Source organism: Taudactylus pleione, unplaced genomic scaffold (genome assembly GCF_031769625.1).
Source record: "Taudactylus pleione unplaced genomic scaffold, aTauple2 ptg000734l, whole genome shotgun sequence".
NCBI classification, from domain to species: Eukaryota; Metazoa; Chordata; class Amphibia; order Anura; family Myobatrachidae; genus Taudactylus; species Taudactylus pleione.
The window spans coordinates 524,347-543,376 of NW_028285136.1; the positions used below are offsets into that span (position 1 = coordinate 524,347).

The window sequence follows — 19,030 nt, forward strand, 5'->3', positions numbered from 1 at the left end:
AGGAAGTACTGCAGGTATAGGGGAGGAGCATGTTGGCTGTAGGAAGTACTGCAGGTATAGGGGAGGAGCATGTTGGCTGTAGGAAGTACTGCAGGTATAGGGGAGTAGCATGTTGGCTGTAGGAAGTACTGCAGGTATAGGGGAGGAGCATGTTGGCTGTAGGAAGAACTGCAGGTATAGGGGAGGAGCATGTTGGCTGTAGGAAGTACTGCATGTATAGGGGAGTAGCATGTTGGCTGTAGGAAGTACTGCAGGTATAGGGGAGTAGCATGTTGGCTGTAGGAAGTACTGCAGGTATAGGGGAATAGCATGTTGGCTGTAGGAAATACTGCATGTATAGGGGAGGAGCATGTTGTCTGTAAGAAGTACTGCAGGTATAGGGGAGGAGCATGTTGGCTGTAAGAAGTACTGCAGGTATAGGGGAGGAGCATGTTGGCTGTAGGAAGTACTGCAGGTATAGGGGAGTAGCATGTTGGCTGTAGGAAGTACTGCAGGTACAGGGGAGGAGCATGTTGGCTGTAAGAAGTACTGCAGGTATAGGGGAGGAGCATGTTGGCTGTAGGAAGTATTGCAGGTATAGGGGAGTAGCATGTTGGCTGTAAGAAGTACTGTAGTATAGGGGAGTAGCAAGTTGGCTGTAGGAAGTACTGCAGGTACAGGGGAGTAGCATGTTGGCTGTAGGAAGTACTGCAGGTATAGGGGAGGAGCATGTTGGCTGTAGGAAGTACTGCAGGTATAGGGGAGGAGCATGTTGGCTGTAGGAAGTACTGCAGGTATAGGGGAGTAGCATGTTGGCTGTAGGAAGTACTGCAGGTATAGGGGAGTAGCATGTTGGCTGTAGGAAGTACTGCAGGTATAGGGGAGGAGCATGTTGGCTGTAGGAAGTACTGCAGGTATAGGGGAGGAGCATGTTGGCTGTAGGAAGTACTGCAGGTATAGGGGAGGAGCATGTTGGCTGTAGGAAGTACTGCAGGTATAGGGGAGGAGCATGTTGGCTGTAGGAAGTACTGCAGGTATAGGGGAGGAGCATGTTGGCTGTAGGAAGTACTGCAGGTATAGGGGAGTAGCATGTTGGCTGTAGGAAGTACTGCAGGTATAGGGGAGTAGCATGTTGGCTGTAGGAAGTACTGCAGGTATAGGGGAGGAGCATGTTGGCTGTAGGAAGTACTGCAGGTATAGAGGACAAACTGGCCAATACTTGAGACCTCTGCTCCTAGAACCAGTGTTATACAAAGTGGCCAAGACATTTGTATTGTGGTTGACAGGCAGCGTTATTTGTACCAGTGCAGGAGCAGCAACCAATCATCTCTTATCGGGCTAATATAAGCAAGCCTCCGATTGGTTGCTGTTGTATTAGAGCAGATCTGTCAGTAAAAAGCCTGTATGGGATTTCCCTGTCTGTAGGGAAGCGGGATTCATGACAACTGGGGACATTTCTGAAAACTGCCGCAAAGACAAATGTCTGTGTTGCCCGTAGCAATCACCCTTATTATGAATTTCGAAGTAAGACCGCCTCTTTTTCTCTGTACCCGGTGTCAGAAATCTCCCCCTCTGGCATGCCACCTAGCTGACCTGTACACTTGTAATCAGCCCTTTGGCTAATAACGCTGCTCACATCAGTTTTGGTGGCTCAGTAACGTGCCAATACACACCAGCAGTTCAATTGCTGGCAAGCAAAATATAATACTGCAAAACAGGACGCTACAGTGACATAATCAAAAGGGAACCCAGGAAACAACGGAGAGCGAGAAAAGGGGATTACTGCAATTTACTCATTAACATAATAAGTAAAACCAGGCATAACAGTAAGAAGACAATATACAAACACAGTAACACCATGCAGACACAAAAGCTCTATGTACCGCACATGGACAATGACTGTGGTGGTGTGATAAGGGGATGTGGTCTACAATAAAAATATAGACAATGTTTAGTTAGACAATACAAATTAGACAGGCAATAGGTCAACAGGGTTTGAAGGTCGACACACTAAAGCTCAACAGGGACAGAAGGTCGACAGGGTCATTAAGTCGACACAGAAATGGTCGGCATGTTTGTTTTTCTAGCCCTAATCTTCACTCTAACCCTCCCCTTGGTGCCTAACCCTAACCCTCCCTCCTAGCGCCTATTGTATTGTATCGTATTATATACCTTTTTATTGTAGACCTAAAGACCGGATACCGCTATAATGGTGCGACAGGGGTTCTACAGCGGCATTGTAAAGCAACAACACGGCTCGCCGGTTTCATGGTCAGAAAGTGACAGCGCAGTAATACACCCGTCTGACCGCGCAGCCGATTTGTTACGACTGCTGGCCGACGCTGTTCCTTCATAGCCCAACTATCCCAGCCCAATGAACGTGTACTTCATATAATCCAGTCCTTCTATCCCCGTGAGCATTTGTTGTGACTGTGTCAAGGGTGTAACTATACATAACTACTTAAGTGTTTGTGTGCATAGTATATGCGTGAATGCGCCATAGATGTATATAAAGTGACTTCAGACAGCCGGACTGTACCTATGAGCGCAGAGTGATTGATATCAATGACATCTCTTTTTGTGCACAATCAAATAAAAACAACTTTAAACATTAAAACCTCAAAAGCTATTCCACATTCTCCGCGAGGAATATGGACATACGAGTACAGAGACCACGGACAAGGCCACCACACTGGATATTAACACCTGGATTCCAGCCGTGAGATCTGCAGGACCCCCCGGATTGTTGATGACGCCCAGTCCTCACTGGGAGGGTGGATCCGGTGTAGACCCGGGGTTTGCGAGTCCCACTGCACTAATCCCTCAGCTCTGGGAGAAGTGCAAATATAGAGAGACTTGTAGGGGGACATCCGCCTATGGTGGGGGATTGGAGGTCAGACTCTCCAGGAGAATGTCCCAAATACAGTACAGCAAATGTCTGCGGAGACAGAGATAACAGATATTATGCAGCAAACACAACACAATAGGTATAATTAGAGTTATATATATTTTTTTCCATATACTGTGTCTATAAATTGACTCCCATCAGCAACGCGATTCCCCAGAGACCCAACTGCACTTCCTGATTTCACATAACGAGACAGCATGCACTCTAATGGGTTCTTACCTGTTAATCTGGGGGTGCTGAAGTGAGTCCAGAACAGACTGCCAGACATGCTGGCACTTCTCAGCTCCCAAAATCTCCTGGACCAGATCTGCAGAGAACCACAATACAGGATGTCAGTGCTACGTACACAGGTCACCGATATAGAGGCCGGTTCAAGGGACTCACCTGGTAAAATACCCATAAGACTGTGCAAGGCCTGATCATGGGCTGCGTCTTTCTGCTCTTGCGTTCTAGCTGGCCGTGGCTGAGTACGCAGGGCCCCTCCGGGCCAAATGGCTTGTTGAAGCAAGCGGAGGTATAGGACCCAGCGTTCCATGCAGGTGAAATTAGCCACGTGGACTTCTAGCCACCTGCACCAGAGCCCCAATAAAGGCGTTAGAGTGCACAGCAACATTCACGTAGAGTCATTCATCACTTAATTACATCCATGATATGTGACTATCCTCAGTTTCCATTCACATTTACCAAGACTACGAAACGCTTATGTTGCACAGCGGGCCGAGGACAGGGGGGGGGGGGGGGGGGGTAGACGCGAAAAAGTGAGAGACAGAGGGAACAAGCAAGAGAGAGATAAGATGAGAGAGGGAGAGAAAAGGAACGGGTGAGCAATGGAGAAAAGTATCGAGTATGAGAAAAGAAGCCAACATACAAGTAAGAGGAGCAAGAAAAAGACAGTCAGAAAGAGAAAGTGAGTCAGAGAGAGAGAAAGTGAGTCAGAGAGAGAGAAAGTGAGTCAGAAAGAGAAAGTGAGTCAGAAAGAGAGAAAGTGAGTCAGATTGAGAGAGAGAAAGTGAGTCAGAGAGAGAGAGAGAAAGTGAGTCAGAGAGAGAGAGAGAGAGAAAGTGAGTCAGAAAGAGAGAGAAAGTCAGTCAGAAAGAGAGAGAGAAAGTGAGTCAGAAAGAGAGAGAGAAAGTGAGTCAGATTGAGAGAGAAAGTGAGTCAGAGAGAGAGAGAGAGAGAGAAAGTGAGTCAGAAAGAGAGAAAGTGAGTCAGAAAGAGAGAGAAAGTCAGTCAGAAAGAGAGAGAGAAAGTGAGTCAGAAAGAGAGAGAGAAAGTGAGTCAGATTGAGAGAGAAAGTGAGTCAGATTGAGAGAGAGAGAAAGTGAGTCAGAGAGAGAGAGAGAGAAAGTGAGTCAGAGAGAGAGAGAGAGAAAGTGAGTCAGAAAGAGAGAAAGTGAGTCAGAAAGAGAGAGAAAGTCAGTCAGAAAGAGAGAGAGAAAGTGAGTCAGAAAGAGAGAGAGAAAGTGAGTCAGAGAGAAAGTGAGTCAGAGAGAGAGAGAGAGAGAGAGAGAGAGAAAGTGAGTCAGAAAGAGTGAAAGTGAGTCAGAAAGAGTGAAAGTGAGTCAGAAAGAGAGAGAGAAAGTCAGTCAGAAAGAGAGAGAGAAAGTGAGTCAGAAAGAGAGAGAAAGTGAGTCAGAGAGAGAGAAAAAGTGAGTCAGAGAGAGAGAAAGTGAGTCAGAAAGAGAGAGAAAGTGAGTCAGAGAGAGAGAAAAAGTGAGTCAGAGAGAAAAAGTGAGTCAGAGAGAGAGAAAAAGTGAGTCAGAGAGAGAGAAAAAGTGAGTCAGAGAGAGAGAAAAAGTGAGTCAGAGAGAGAAAAAGTGAGCCAGAAAGAGAAAGTGAGTCAGACAGAGAGAGAGAGAGAAAGTGAGTCAGACAGAGAGAGAGAAAGTGAGTCGGTCAGAGAGAGAGAAAGTGAGTCAGAGAGAGAGAAAGAGAGAAAGAGTCAGAGAGAGAGAGAGAGAGAAAGCGAATTAGACAGAGAGAAAGAGAGAAAGAGTCAGAGAGAGAGAGAGAAAGCGAATTAGACAGAGAGAGAGAAAGCGAGTCAGACAGAGAGAGAGAGAAAGCGAGTCAGACAGAGAGAGAGAGAAAGCGAGTCAGACAGAGAGAGAGAGAAAGTGAGTCAGAGAGAGAAAGTGAGTCAGAGAGAGAAAGTGAGTCAGAGAGAGAGAGAGAAAGTGAGTCAGAGAGAGAGAGAGAAAGTGAGTCAGAGACAGAGAGAGAGAGAAAGTGAGTCAGAAAGAGAAAGTGAGTCAGAAAGAGAGAGAAAGTGAGTCAGAGAGAGAGAGAGAGTGAGTCAGAAAGAGAGAAAGTGAGTCAGAAAGAGAGAGAAAGTCAGTCAGAAAGAGAGAGAGAAAGTGAGTCAGAAAGAGAGAGAGAAAGTGAGTCAGAAAGAGAGAGAAAGTGAGTCAGAGAGAGAGAAAGTGAGTCAGAGAGAGAGAAAGTGAGTCAGAAAGAGAGAGAGAAAGTGAGTCAGAAAGAGAGAGAGAAAGTGAGTCAGAAAGAGAGAGAAAGTGAGTCAGAGAGAGAGAAAAAGTGAGTCAGAGAGAAAAAGTGAGTCAGAGAGAGAAAAAGTGAGTCAGAGAGAGAGAGAGAAAGCGAGTCAGAGAGAGAGAGAGAAAGCGAGTCAGAGAGAGAGAGAGAAAGCGAGTCAGACAGAGAGAGAGAGAGAAAGCGAGTCAGACAGAGAGAGAGAAAGCGAGTCAGACAGAGAGAGAGAAAGCGAGTCAGACAGAGAGAGAGAGAGAAAGCGAGTCAGACAGAGAGAGAAAGCGAGTCAGACAGAGAGAGAGAGAGAAAGCGAGTCAGACAGAGAGAGAGAGAGAAAGCGAGTCAGACAGAGAGAGAGAGTGAGTCAGAGAGAGTGAAAGTGAGTCAGAGAGAGAGAGAGAAAGAGTCAGAGAGAGAGAGAGAGAGAGAGAGAGAGAAAGTGAGTCAGAGAGAGAGAGAGAGAGAGAGAGAGAGAAAGTGAGTCAGAAAGAGAAAGTGAGTCAGAAAGAGAGAGAAAGCGAGTCAGAGAGAGAGAAAGTGAGTCAGAAAGAGAGAGAAAGTGAGTCAGAAAGAGAGAGAAAGTGAGTCAGAAAGAGAGAGAAAGTGAGTCAGAAAGAGAGAGAAAGTGAGTCAGAGAGAAAAAGTGAGTCAGAGAGAAAAAGTGAGTCAGAGAGAAAAAGTGAGTCAGAGAGAAAAAGTGAGTCAGAGAGAAAAAGTGAGTCAGAGAGAAAAAGTGAGTCAGACAGAGAGAGAGAGAAAGCGAGTCAGACAGAGAGAGAGAGAGAAAGCGAGTCAGAGAGAGAAAGCGAGTCAGAGAGAGAAAGCGAGTCAGAGAGAGAAAGCGAGTCAGAGAGAGAAAGCGAGTCAGAGAGAGAAAGCGAGTCAGACAGAGAGAGAGAGAGAGAGCGCGAGTCAGACAGAGAGAGTGAGAGAAAGCGAGTCAGACAGAGAGAGTGAGAAAGAGAGACAGAGAGAGAGAGAGAAAGCGAGTCAGAGAGAGAGAGAGAAAGCGAGTCAGACAGAGAGAGAAAGCGAGTCAGAGAGAGAGAGAAAGCGAGTCAGAGAGAGAGAGAGAAAGCGAGTCAGACAGAGAGAGAGAGAGAAAGTGAGTCAGACAGAGAGAGAGAAAGTGAGTCAGAGAGAGTGAAAGTGAGTCAGAGAGAGAGAGAGAAACAGTCAGAGAGAGAGAGAGAGAGAGAAAGTGAGTCAGAGAGAGAGAGAGAGAGAGAGAAAGTGAGTCAGAAAGAGAAAGTGAGTCAGAAAGAGAGAGAAAGTGAGTCAGAGAGAGAGAAAGTGAGTCAGAGAGAGAGAAAGTCAGACAGAGAGAGAGAAAGTGAGTCAGACAGAGAGAGAGAAAGTGAGTCAGAGAGAGAGAAAGAGAGTCAGAGAGAGAGAGAAAGTGAGTCAGAGAGAGAGAAAGAGAGAAAGAGTCAGAGAGAGAGAAAGAGAGAAAGAGTCAGAGAGAGAGAAAGAGTCAGAGAGAGAGAGAAAGTGAGTCAGAGAGAGAGAGAGAGAGAGAGAGAGAGAAAGCGAGTCAGAGAGAGAGAGAGAGAAAGCGAGTCAGACAGAGAGAGAGAGAAAGCGAGTCAGACAGAGAGAGAGAGAGAGAAAGCGAGTCAGACAGAGAGAGAGAAAGCGAGTCAGACAGAGAGAGAGAAAGCGAGTCAGACAGAGAGAGAGAGAAAGCGAGTCAGACAGAGAGAGAGAGAAAGTGAGTCAGAGAGAGAAAGTGAGTCAGAGAGAGAAAGTGAGTCAGAGAGAGAGAGAGAAAGTGAGTCAGAGAGAGAAAGTGAGTCAGAGAGAGAGAGAGAGAGAGAGAGAAAGTGAGTCAGAAAGAGAGAGAGAGTGAGTCAGAGAGAGAGAGTGAGTCAGAAAGAGAGAAAGTGAGTCAGAAAGAGAGAGAAAGTCAGTCAGAAAGAGAGAGAGAAAGTGAGTCAGAAAGAGAGAGAGAAAGTGAGTCAGAAAGAGAGAGAAAGTGAGTCAGAGAGAGAGAAAGTGAGTCAGAGAGAGAGAAAGTGAGTCAGAAAGAGAGAGAGAAAGTGAGTCAGAAAGAGAGAGAAAGTGAGTCAGAGAGAAAGTGAGTCAGAGAGAGAGAAAAAGTGAGTCAGAGAGAAAAAGTGAGTCAGAGAGAGAAAAAGTGAGTCAGACAGAGAGAGAGAGAGAAAGCGAGTCAGAGAGAGAGAGAGAAAGCGAGTCAGAGAGAGAGAGAGAAAGCGAGTCAGACAGAGAGAGAGAGAGAAAGCGAGTCAGACAGAGAGAGAGAGAGAAAGCGAGTCAGACAGAGAGAGAGAGAGAAAGCGAGTCAGACAGAGAGAGAGAGAGAAAGCGAGTCAGACAGAGAGAGAGAGAGAAAGCGAGTCAGACAGAGAGAGAGAAAGCGAGTCAGACAGAGAGAGAGAGAGAAAGCGAGTCAGACAGAGAGAGAGAGAGAAAGAGAGTCAGACAGAGAGAGAGAAAGTGAGTCAGAGAGAGTGAAAGTGAGTCAGAGAGAGAGAGAGAAAGAGTCAGAGAGAGAGAGAGAGAGAGAGAGAAAGTGAGTCAGAGAGAGAGAGAGAGAGAGAGAGAGAAAGTGAGTCAGAAAGAGAGAGAAAGTGAGTCAGAAAGAGAGAGAAAGTGAGTCAGAAAGAGAGAGAAAGTGAGTCAGACAGAGAGAGAGAGAGAAAGCGAGTCAGACAGAGAGAGAGAGAGAAAGCGAGTCAGACAGAGAGAGAGAAAGCGAGTCAGACAGAGAGAGAGAAAGCGAGTCAGACAGAGAGAGAGAGAGAAAGCGAGTCAGACAGAGAGAGAGAGAGAGAAAGTCAGACAGAGAGAGAGAAAGTGAGTCAGAGAGAGTGAAAGTGAGTCAGAGAGAGAGAGAGAAAGAGTCAGAGAGAGAGAGAGAGAGAGAGAGAGAGAGAAAGTGAGTCAGAGAGAGAGAGAGAGAGAGAGAGAGAGAGAGAGAGAGAGAGAAAGTGAGTCAGAAAGAGAGAGAAAGTGAGTCAGAAAGAGAGAGAAAGTGAGTCAGAAAGAGAGAGAAAGTGAGTCAGAGAGAAAGTGAGTCAGAGAGAAAGTGAGTCAGAGAGAAAAAGCGAGTCAGAGAGAGAAAGCGAGTCAGAGAGAGAAAGCGAGTCAGAGAGAGAAAGCGAGTCAGACAGAGAGAGAGAGAAAGCGAGTCAGAGAGAGAGAGAGAGAGAAAGCGAGTCAGACAGAGAGAGAAAGCGAGTCAGAGAGAGAGAGAAAGCGAGTCAGACAGAGAGAGAGAGAAAGCGAGTCAGACAGAGAGAGAGAGAGAAAGCGAGTCAGACAGAGAGAGAGAAAGCGAGACAGAGAGAGAGAAAGTGAGTCAGAGAGAGTGAAAGTGAGTCAGAGAGAGAGAGAGAAAGAGTCAGAGAGAGAGAGAGAGAGAGAAAGAGAGAAAGAGTCAGAGAGAAAGTGAGTCAGAGAGAGAGAGAGAGAGAGAGAGAGAAAGTGAGTCAGAAAGAGAAAGTGAGTCAGAAAGAGAGAGAAAGCGAGTCAGAGAGAGAGAAAGTGAGTCAGAGAGAGAGAAAGTGAGTCAGAAAGAGAGAGAAAGTGAGTCAGAAAGAGAGAGAAAGTGAGTCAGAAAGAGAGAGAAAGTGAGTCAGAGAGAAAGTGAGTCAGAGAGAAAGTGAGTCAGAGAGAAAAAGTGAGTCAGAGAGAAAAAGTGAGTCAGAGAGAGAAAAAGTGAGTCAGACAGAGAGAGAGAGAAAGCGAGTCAGACAGAGAGAGAGAGAGAAAGCGAGTCAGACAGAGAGAGAGAGAGAAAGCGAGTCAGAGAGAGAGAGAGAGAAAGCGAGTCAGAGAGAGAGAGAGAGAAAGCGAGTCAGAGAGAGAGAGAGAAAGCGAGTCAGAGAGAGAGAGAGAAAGCGAGTCAGAGAGAGAAAGCGAGTCAGACAGAGAGAGAGAGAAAGCGAGTCAGACAGAGAGAGAAAGCGAGTCAGACAGAGAGAAAGTGAGTCAGACAGAGAGAGAAAGTGAGTCAGACAGAGAGAGAGAAAGTGAGTCAGTCAGAGAGAGAGAAAGTGAGTCAGAGAGAGAGAGAAAGTGAGTCAGAGAGAGAGAAAGAGTCAGAGAGAGAGAAAAAGTGAGTCAGAGAGAGAAAGCGAGTCAGAGAGAAAGCGAGTCAGAGAGAAAGCGAGTCAGAGAGAGAAAGCGAGTCAGAGAGAGAAAGCGAGTCAGAGAGAGAAAGCGAGTCAGACAGAGAGAGAGAGAGAGAGCGCGAGTCAGACAGAGAGAGTGAGAGAAAGCGAGTCAGACAGAGAGAGTGAGAAAGAGAGACAGAGAGAGAGAGAAAGCGAGTCAGAGAGAGAGAGAGAGAAAGCGAGTCAGAGAGAGAGAGAGAAAGCGAGTCAGAGAAAGAGAGAGAAAGCGAGTCAGAGAGAGAGAGAGAAAGCGAGTCAGAGAGAGAGAGAGAAAGCGAGTCAGAGAGAGAGAGAGAAAGCGAGTCAGAGAGAGAGAGAGAGAGAGAAAGCGAGTCAGACAGAGAGAGAAAGCGAGTCAGAGAGAGAGAGAAAGCGAGTCAGACAGAGAGAGAGAGAGAAAGCGAGTCAGAGAGAGAGAGAGAAAGTGAGTCAGAGAGAGAGAGAGAGAAAGTGAGTCAGAGAGAGAGAGAGAGAGAGAGAGAGAGAAAGTGAGTCAGAGAGAGAGAGAGAGAGAAAGTGAGTCAGAGAGAGAGAGAGAGAGAGAGAGAGAGAAAGTGAGTCAGAAAGAGAAAGTGAGTCAGAAAGAGAGAGAAAGCGAGTCAGAGAGAGAGAAAGTGAGTCAGAGAGAGAGAAAGTGAGTCAGAGAGAGAGAAAGTGAGTCAGACAGAGAGAGAGAAAGTGAGTCAGAGAGAGAGAAAGAGAGTCAGAGAGAGAGAGAAAGTGAGTCAGAGAGAAAGAGAAAGAGTCAGAGAGAGAGAAAGAGAGAAAGAGTCAGAGAGAGAGAAAGAGTCAGAGAGAGAGAGAGAGAAAGTGAGTCAGAGAGAGAGAAAGTGAGTCAGAGAGAGAGAGAGAGAGAGAGAGAGAGAGAAAGCGAGTCAGAGAGAGAGAGAGAAAGCGAGTCAGACAGAGAGAGAGAGAAAGCGAGTCAGACAGAGAGAGAGAGAGAGAAAGCGAGTCAGACAGAGAGAGAGAGAGAGAAAGCGAGTCAGACAGAGAGAGAGAGAGAGAAAGCGAGTCAGACAGAGAGAGAGAGAGAAAGCGAGTCAGAGAGAGAGAAAGAGAGTCAGAGAGAGAGAAAGTGAGTCAGACAGAGAGAGAGAAAGTGAGTCAGAGAGAGAGAAAGAGAGTCAAAGAGAGAGAGAAAGTGAGTCAGAGAGAGAGAAAGAGTCAGAGAGAGAGAAAGAGAGAAAGAGTCAGAGAGAGAGAAAGAGTCAGAGAGAGAAAGTGAGTCAGAGAGAGAGAGAAAGTGAGTCAGAGAGAGAGAAAGTGAGTCAGAGAGAGAAAGAGAGTCAGAGAGAGAGAGAGAGAGAGTCAGAGAGAGAGAGAAAGAGAGTCAGAGAGAGAGAGTCAGAGAGAAAGTGAGTCAGAGAGAGAGAGAAAGTGAGTCAGAGAGAGAGAGAAAGTGAGTCAGAGAGAGAGAGAGAGAAAGTGAGTCAAAGAGAGAGAAAGTGAGCGCGCCAGGAAGAGAGTTTCAGAGCGCGCCAGGTAGAGAGCGCCAGAGCGCGCCAGGAAGAGAGCGCCAGAGCGTGCCAGGAAGAGAGCGCCAGAGCGCGCCAGGAAGAGAGCGCCAGAGCGACAGGAAGAGAGCGCCAGAGCGACAGGATAAGAGCGCCAGAGCGACAGGAAGGGAGGGAGAGTGTGTGTGTCAGGAAGAGTGCGAGCAAGTAAAAGAAGGAGCAAGCAATTGAGTGAAGAAGCGAACAAGAAAAGTCAGTAATAAAGAGAAGGAACAAATAAGCGAGCAAAGGAGCAATTGTGAGAGGGAGCGAGCAAGATAAGAATTAGTGAAAGGGAAGAAGAGAGAGAAGGGGAGAGATAGAGGCAGGGGGAGGGTACACAAGCAGGAGAGAATGAATGCAAAGCATAAAGTAAAACAAGCAGGTAACTCTGCACCTGGACAAGCTCCCAACTCAGCCCCATTGTATGTAAAGGCAATATTAGTAAGTAAGTTCTCATATATGCAGAGTATACTAAGGCAAGAGCAGAATAAATGCAGCTACTTGGCAGATAGCACAGCAGGATGATGTATATTGTACAAATAAATGGTAACATAAACAGAAATCACTATCAGCCTTGTCACAAAGATTGTACTAGACTTTAATGGGAGAGAGGATAGAGACAACTTGTACTTTAATATTTCACAGTTATTGATCAATAGTACAGAAGAATGGGAGAGAGAATGGGAGAGGAAGAGCTGTCTGCACAGAATATTTCCAGGCTAATTAGCTGCCCTGCAGCGCCATCTTCTGGTGTGACAGTGATTTACAGCAATGAAGAAGCTACAGTATTTTCCTGCGCTCGCTGACGACCATTCTGTCAGGACGATCCCATGTCACGAGCTTTGTGCGGCATTTTCTCATTATGCATTAACATTTACTTATATAGCGCCAGCAAGTTCCGTTGCGTATTACAAAATGAAAACCAGGACCATTAAGACCATTACAGACCATCACTGATCCAGATAGAGCTTTTGCGTGTGTGCGCAGCATGGGTTATAGACTGGGGAGAATGAGACACCACACGTGGAAGCACCTATGTATTGTATGTACTGCACACGGTGACAGGTTTATCTCCACTAACAGCTTTTTTCATCACCATCTGTGACTGTAAACTGCTTTGCCGGTAAATGATTTCGTGCGAATGACGACCACCCATAATAATGTGCGCAGTAACCAATAAGCATTGTAGCAGCAGCCAGATCTAGGGGTGAGTGGATTCGGTTCTACTCGGTTCCGTTCGGTTTTAAAAACCGAATCTTATTGGCTATCCAAAACTCGTGACAGCTGATACCCAATAAGATTCGGTTTTTAAATCCAAACGGAACCGTGTAGAACCGAATCCGCTCACCCCTAGATCAGACCAGTATGGTGTGAGGACCAGAGCTCCCAGATCTGTATTATACCCAACATAACTCTTCCTCATTTTATAATCAGAATGTCACTTATTGGTCTGGCGACCGCTGTTCCCAAGGTAACGTTACCTCTGGTGATTCCACTAGCCGCCCGGCTCTTACGATGACCCCTATTATGCAGCATCTTGGCTAGTTGCTTACCCACCACTTCTCTGTGCCGGTGGCAGGAATGAGACTATATATGGGGGCGCAGAAAGCAGTATCCTGTGACCCCAGCTAGACTCCCTGACCTCTCGGTACTGCGATGGGCGGGTTCCAGTCACAATGTCGACATATCAAATTATGACATTTACAAAGGTCGACACGGTCAAAATGACAGTAAATTTTTGTGTTATTTTTAGGGTTAGGCTAAAATAAGCATAATGCAGAAAAAAAAATTTTTGGTCACATATACCCGGCGCTAATTAGTTGTTTCATATCCTCAAATATAACACAATAAAGTTCTTTACAGTCTTTCTTATTTCATATATATATATCATATATTGGATGTCAGTCCCAAACTCTGTTGCTTGTCGAACAATTTCACTCCCAACGATATATAAAAAAGAGGGGGAGAAAAAAAGACTATATAGTGTAGTAATTTTTCTAAATTTAATGACATATACACTTACAAATAGACATAAAATTCAGACTTTCTGCTATCATATATAGCTAAGTCTCACTTGTTCTAAGACCACTTAGAATTAGAGCATATACAGAACAAAAGATAAAAATATTAATAAATAGACAGTATGTGATACAAATACTGCCACGTTCACAGTTTTTCAAAGAATTTATCCAGAATTATAAGAGGTTTAAACCGTACCGTGGTTAGCACCAGCAGATAGATCCCAGCTGCCAACGCGTTTCGAGTGATGTCCACTCTTCCTCAAGGCTGCCTTGAGGAAGAGTGGACATCACTCGAAACGCGTTGGTGGCTGGGATCTATCTGCTGGTAAAATCTTGTGACTGTGGACAACATTCAGAGGCTTAAAGGGAGCTGGGCTGCATATCCGGATATTCTCCCATCTATACTCTTTAAGGGCACCAAATCTGGTGCTAACCACGGTACGGTTTAAACCTCTTATAATTCTGGATAAATTCTTTGAAAAACTGTGAACGTGGCAGTATTTGTATCACATACTGTCTATTTATTAATATTTTTAACTTTTGTTCTGTATATGCTCTAATTCTAAGTGGTCTTAGAACAAGTGAGACTTAGCTATATATGATATCAGAAAGTCTGAATTTTATGTCTATTTGTAAGTGTATATGTCATTACATTTTGAAAAATTACTACACTATATAGTCTTTTTTCTCCCCCTCTTTTTTATATATCGTTGGGAGTGAAATTGTTCGACAAGCAACAGAGTTTGGGACTGACATCCAATATATGATATATATATATGAAATAAGAAAGACTGTAAAGAACTTTATTGTGTTATATTTGAGGATATGAAACAACTAATTAGCGCCGGGTATATGTGACCAAAAAATTTTTTTTTGTATTGTGCGATTCCTTTTTAGCTGTTCTTGGTGAGGACAGCGGGTCACGTGTGGTGGCTGCTCTATATTAGGTTGCGTCCGTGTTTTTTTCCAACAAAAATCTATATTGTAAAATAAGCATAAAACAGGCAACATGGTAGAGGACATTCAGAACATGCCGACATTCTGTCGACTTTTCATACCAGGCCCATGATGCTGAGCAACCAATTGCAGCCGTTCCTTTCTCTATCTAATTCACTCTTAGACAGCTTCCTATTTCAGTGTTATAGAGACAGGTGGTTTTATGTGGGAATAATGGGAGACCTTACATTAGCAGCCTAGAACTACGATGACAGAATGCGCACACAGTGCTGGCGTATAGAGATTACCGCTAGAATTATACACATTTACAGATCTGTCCCAGCCAGCGGGCACCGGTTTTGCACCAGGTATTTACAGTTTAGCGCTGCAATACCGACACCACACTGGCGCCTACAGGTCAGAAAGTGCAACGCATGGGGAGAAAGACGGACGCCGACGCCATGGAGAAACATAGAACTGGCTTCATTGGGGCCATTTAAATTATTTCCTGCTGTTAGTTCTGTGCTTAAACAAATACAATATATTGTAACTATCTTTAAGATGAAATTCAGATTACTGCTGGATTGTTCTCTAATTGCTCCATACAGCCCAAGGGAAGAGATCTCACCTCTGGATGAGGCTGCCACACAGGAGGTGGGTGACTTTCTGCATGTTATCTGTACATAGCCAGCTCCACTGCTCCCTCATCGCCAACCACAGAACCTCCAGCGCCACGGCAGAAGGACCTCCGCCCAGACCTGTCCTGGCAGATGGACCACTGCCCAGACCTGTTCCAGCAAAAGAACCTGTGTTATGCAAGTGTCCGCCAACTCACCGCAATCGCCAACATGCCTGTAAATGACTGGATACATTTCAATCAGATTATTATAGGGCACTGCAAGTTTACTGGGGTCACAAACACACTGAAATACATGGCCAACAACTCACAGTCAGGTGCATAAATATTGGGACCTTGACAGAATTTTCATATTTTGGCCTCTATTCACCACCACAATGGCTTTGAAATGAAACAAACAAGATGTGGTTTAACTGCAGACTTTCAGATTTCATTTGAGGGTAATTACATCCAAATCGGGTGAACGGTGTAGGAATTACAACTGTTTCAATATGTGCCTCCCACTTTATAAGGGGCCAAAAGTAATGGGACGATCAACTCAAAAGCTATTTCATGGACAGGTGTGGGCTATTCCCTCGTTATTTCATTATCAATTAAAATGTATGCACCTGACTGTATGTGGGCCATACATCTACGGGCGGATTCCCCCATTCTGCAGACGCCGTTCAAAAACGCTGATTGGCGGACATCGATGATCAGCGATTTATCAGCAAATCGGGAATATTCAACATTTAAAAAATCCCCAACCAGCTGACTCCATCCATTTTTTATGTCAGAATCGGGGAATTGAGAGATTGTCCAACATGTCGTATTTCCCAGATACCTGGTGTCAGCAGAACGGGAAATTTCACCAATACATCCCAGATGTAGGGGCTACATTACAATATGGTGGAGCCATTATAATTCAGAAGTGGTTCAGTTCCACAACTACGGGCAGGTTTAAATCAGCCGCGGTTAATGACTGCGGGCTAATTGACCTGCCGGGCCTATTCAATTATAGGCCGCAGCAGTCGACGAATTTTTGTTACAGCCTAGACAGAAATACACGTTAAAAGCCCGGGGGTGCTATGAACGCGTTAACCCATAGCACCGGAAACTTCTATTTGAATAGCCCCGAGCTACCACCCTTTTCCCGGCACGGTAAATTACCGCATCTATTTGAATCCGACCCTATGTGAAGGTCAATATTCGTGTAGTTCAGAATAATTATTGAGAATTGGGTCTGTTGTTCCTCTAGGACAGAACAGAATCAGTGATGATAATAGTGATAATACACATTGCTGTTACTCGCAGACCACAGCACTGATTTCCACGTCCAAGGGAAAGTAAGAACGGTGATTTCTCCCTACCTGTAGACTTGGGGCTATTGGTGGAGACCCGTGACCTTGTGCTGGGTGCCGGTGACCTTTCCTGAGATGCAGCGCTCTCCTGCAGCGCCTGTTCCTGCTTCTGGATGAAGGATTCCATACCGCAGACTGGAAGTACATCGGACATCTGCAGAGGAGCAGTGATACAGTCCCCTCTATTACCAGATGCTCCCGTACAGTATATAACACCAGTATTACCAGATGTTCCCGTACAGTATATAACCAGTATTATCAGATGCTCCCGTACAGTATAACACACCAGTATTACCAGATGCTCCCGTACAGTATATAACACCAGTATTACCAGATGCTCCCGTACAGTATAACACACCAGTATTACCAGATGCTCCCGTACAGTATATAACACACCAGTATTACCAGATGCTCCCGTACAGTATAACACACCAGTATTACCAGATGCTCCCGTACAGTATATAACACACCAGTAATACCAGATGCTCCCATACAGTATAACACACCAGTATTACCAGATGCACTCGTACATTATATAACACCAGTATTGCCAGATGCTCCCGTACAGTATATAACACCAGTATTACCAGATGCTCCCGTACAGTATATAGCACCAGTATTACCAGATGCTCCCGTACAGTATAACACACCAGTATTACCAGATGCTCCCGTACAGCATAACACACCAGTATAACCAGATGCTCCCGTACAGTATATAACACACCAGTATTACCAGATGCTCCCGTACAGTATAACACACCAGTATTACCAGATGCTCCCGTACAGTATATAACACACCAGTAATACCAGATGCTCCCATACAGTATAACACACCAGTATTACCAGATGCACTCGTACATTATATAACACCAGTATTGCCAGATGCTCCCGTACAGTATATAACACCAGTATTACCAGATGCTCCCGTACAGTATATAGCACCAGTATTACCAGATGCTCCCGTACAGTATAACACACCAGTATTACCAGATGCTCCCGTACAGCATAACACACCAGTATAACCAGATGCTCCCATACAGTATAACACACCAGTATTACCAGATGCACTCGTACATTATATAACACCAGTATTGCCAGATGCTCCCATACAGTATATAACCAGTATTACCAGATGCTCCCGTACAGTATAACACACCAGTATTACCAGATGTTCCCGTACAGTATAACACACCAGTATTACCAGATGCTCCCGTACAGTATATAACCAGTATAACCAGATGCTCCCATACAGTATAACACACCAGTATAACCAGATGCACTCGTACATTATATAACACCAGTATTACCAGATGCACCCATACAGCATAACACACCAGTATTACCAGATGCACCCATACAGCATAACACACCAGTATTACCAGATGCACTCGTACATTATATAACACCAGTATTACCAGATGCTCCCGTACAGTATATAACCAGTATTACCAGATGCACCCATACAGCATAACACACCAGTATTACCAGATGCACCCATACAGCATAACACACCAGTATTACCAGATGCTCCCATACAGTATATAACCAGTATTACAAGATGCTCCCGTACAGTATATAACACCAGTATTACCAGATGTTCCCGTACAGTATAACACACCAGTATTACCAGATGCTCCCGTACAGTATAACACACCAGTATTACCAGATGCTCCCGTACAGTATATAACCAGTATAACCAGATGCTCCCATACAGTATAACACACCAGTAATACCAGATGCACTCGTACATTATATAACACCAGTATTGCCAGATGCTCCCGTACAGTATATAACACATCAGTATTACCAGATGCTCCCATACAGCATAACACACCAGTATTACCAGATGCACCCGTACAGTATATAACCAGTATTACCAGATGCACCCATACAGCATAACACACCAGTATTACCAGATGCACCCATACAGCATAACACACCAGTATTACCAGATGCTCCCGTACAGTATATAACACCAGTATTACCAGATGTTCCCGTACAGTATAACACACCAGTATTACCAGATGCTCCCGTACAGTATAACACACCAGTATTACCAGATGCTCCCGTACAGTATATAACACCAGTATTATCAGATGCTCCCGTACAGTATACAACACCAGTATTACCAGATGCTCCCGTACAGTATACAACACCAGTATTACCAGATGCACCCGTACAGTATATAACACCAGTATTACCAGATGTTCCCGTACAGTATATAACACCAGTATTACCAGATGTTCCCGTACAGTATATAACACCAGTATTACCAGATGCTCCCGTACAGTATATAACACCAGTATTACCAGATGCTCCCGTCCAGTATATAACACCAGTATTGCCAGATGCTCCTGTACAGTATAACACATCAGTATTACCAGATGCTCCCATACAGTATAACACACCAGTATTACCAGATGCTCCCATACAGTATAACACACCAGTATTACCAGATGCTCCCATACAGTATAACACACCAGTATTACCAGATGCTCCCATACAGTATAACACACCAGTATTACCAGATGCACTCGTACATTATATAACACCAGTATTGCCAGATGCTCCCGTACAGTATATAACACCAGTATTACCAGATGCTCCCATACAGCATAACACACCAGTATTACCAGATGCTCCCGTACAGTATATAACCAGTATTACCAGATGCACCCGTACAGTATAACACACCAGTATTACCAGATGCTCCCGTACAGTATATAACACCAGTATTACCAAATGCTCCCGTACTGTATATAACACCAGTATTACCAGCAATTCTTCTGAAACTTTAATCTCATTTTGCAGCAGATATGCTACTAAATATTCTTTTTCAATGTAAGTATAGCGGAGTAAGAGGCTCACCTATCATACATAAAGGTATTCCATGTGTACTGTACATGGCAATAAGACTATCCGAGTATCCAGTGCAGACTTTTATCTCAGCGATGACAACAGAAAACCCTTTTTATATGAGAAAGCGGAGCGGCCATTTTGTGAGCTAAAACCATAATCATTAGAAACGGGCTTCTCTATTTGCTAAGAACCTGTGACGCTGCCGTCACGGCTAAAGGACCA

The 19,030-nt window shown here is 44.9% G+C and overlaps 1 protein-coding gene across 8 annotated transcripts in view; it reads right to left on the reverse strand.

The window, feature by feature from the left end:
• Positions 1-1,749: 1,749 nt before the first annotated feature.
• SNX19 (sorting nexin 19) overlaps positions 1,750-19,030 on the reverse strand; it is a 45,945-nt gene continuing 28,664 nt past the window's right edge. For all 8 annotated transcript variants that reach the window (XM_088457032.1, XM_088457029.1, XM_088457028.1 and 5 more), the window contains 5 exons: positions 15,959-16,103; positions 14,601-14,760; positions 3,272-3,456; positions 3,107-3,194; positions 1,750-2,917 (listed from right to left, as the gene is read on the reverse strand). In XM_088457032.1, coding sequence (XP_088313158.1) covers positions 2,854-2,917; positions 3,107-3,194; positions 3,272-3,456; positions 14,601-14,760; positions 15,959-16,103 — 642 coding nt within the window. In that variant the 3' untranslated portion in view covers positions 1,750-2,853. The remainder of the gene's footprint in view (positions 2,918-3,106; positions 3,195-3,271; positions 3,457-14,600; positions 14,761-15,958; positions 16,104-19,030) is intronic.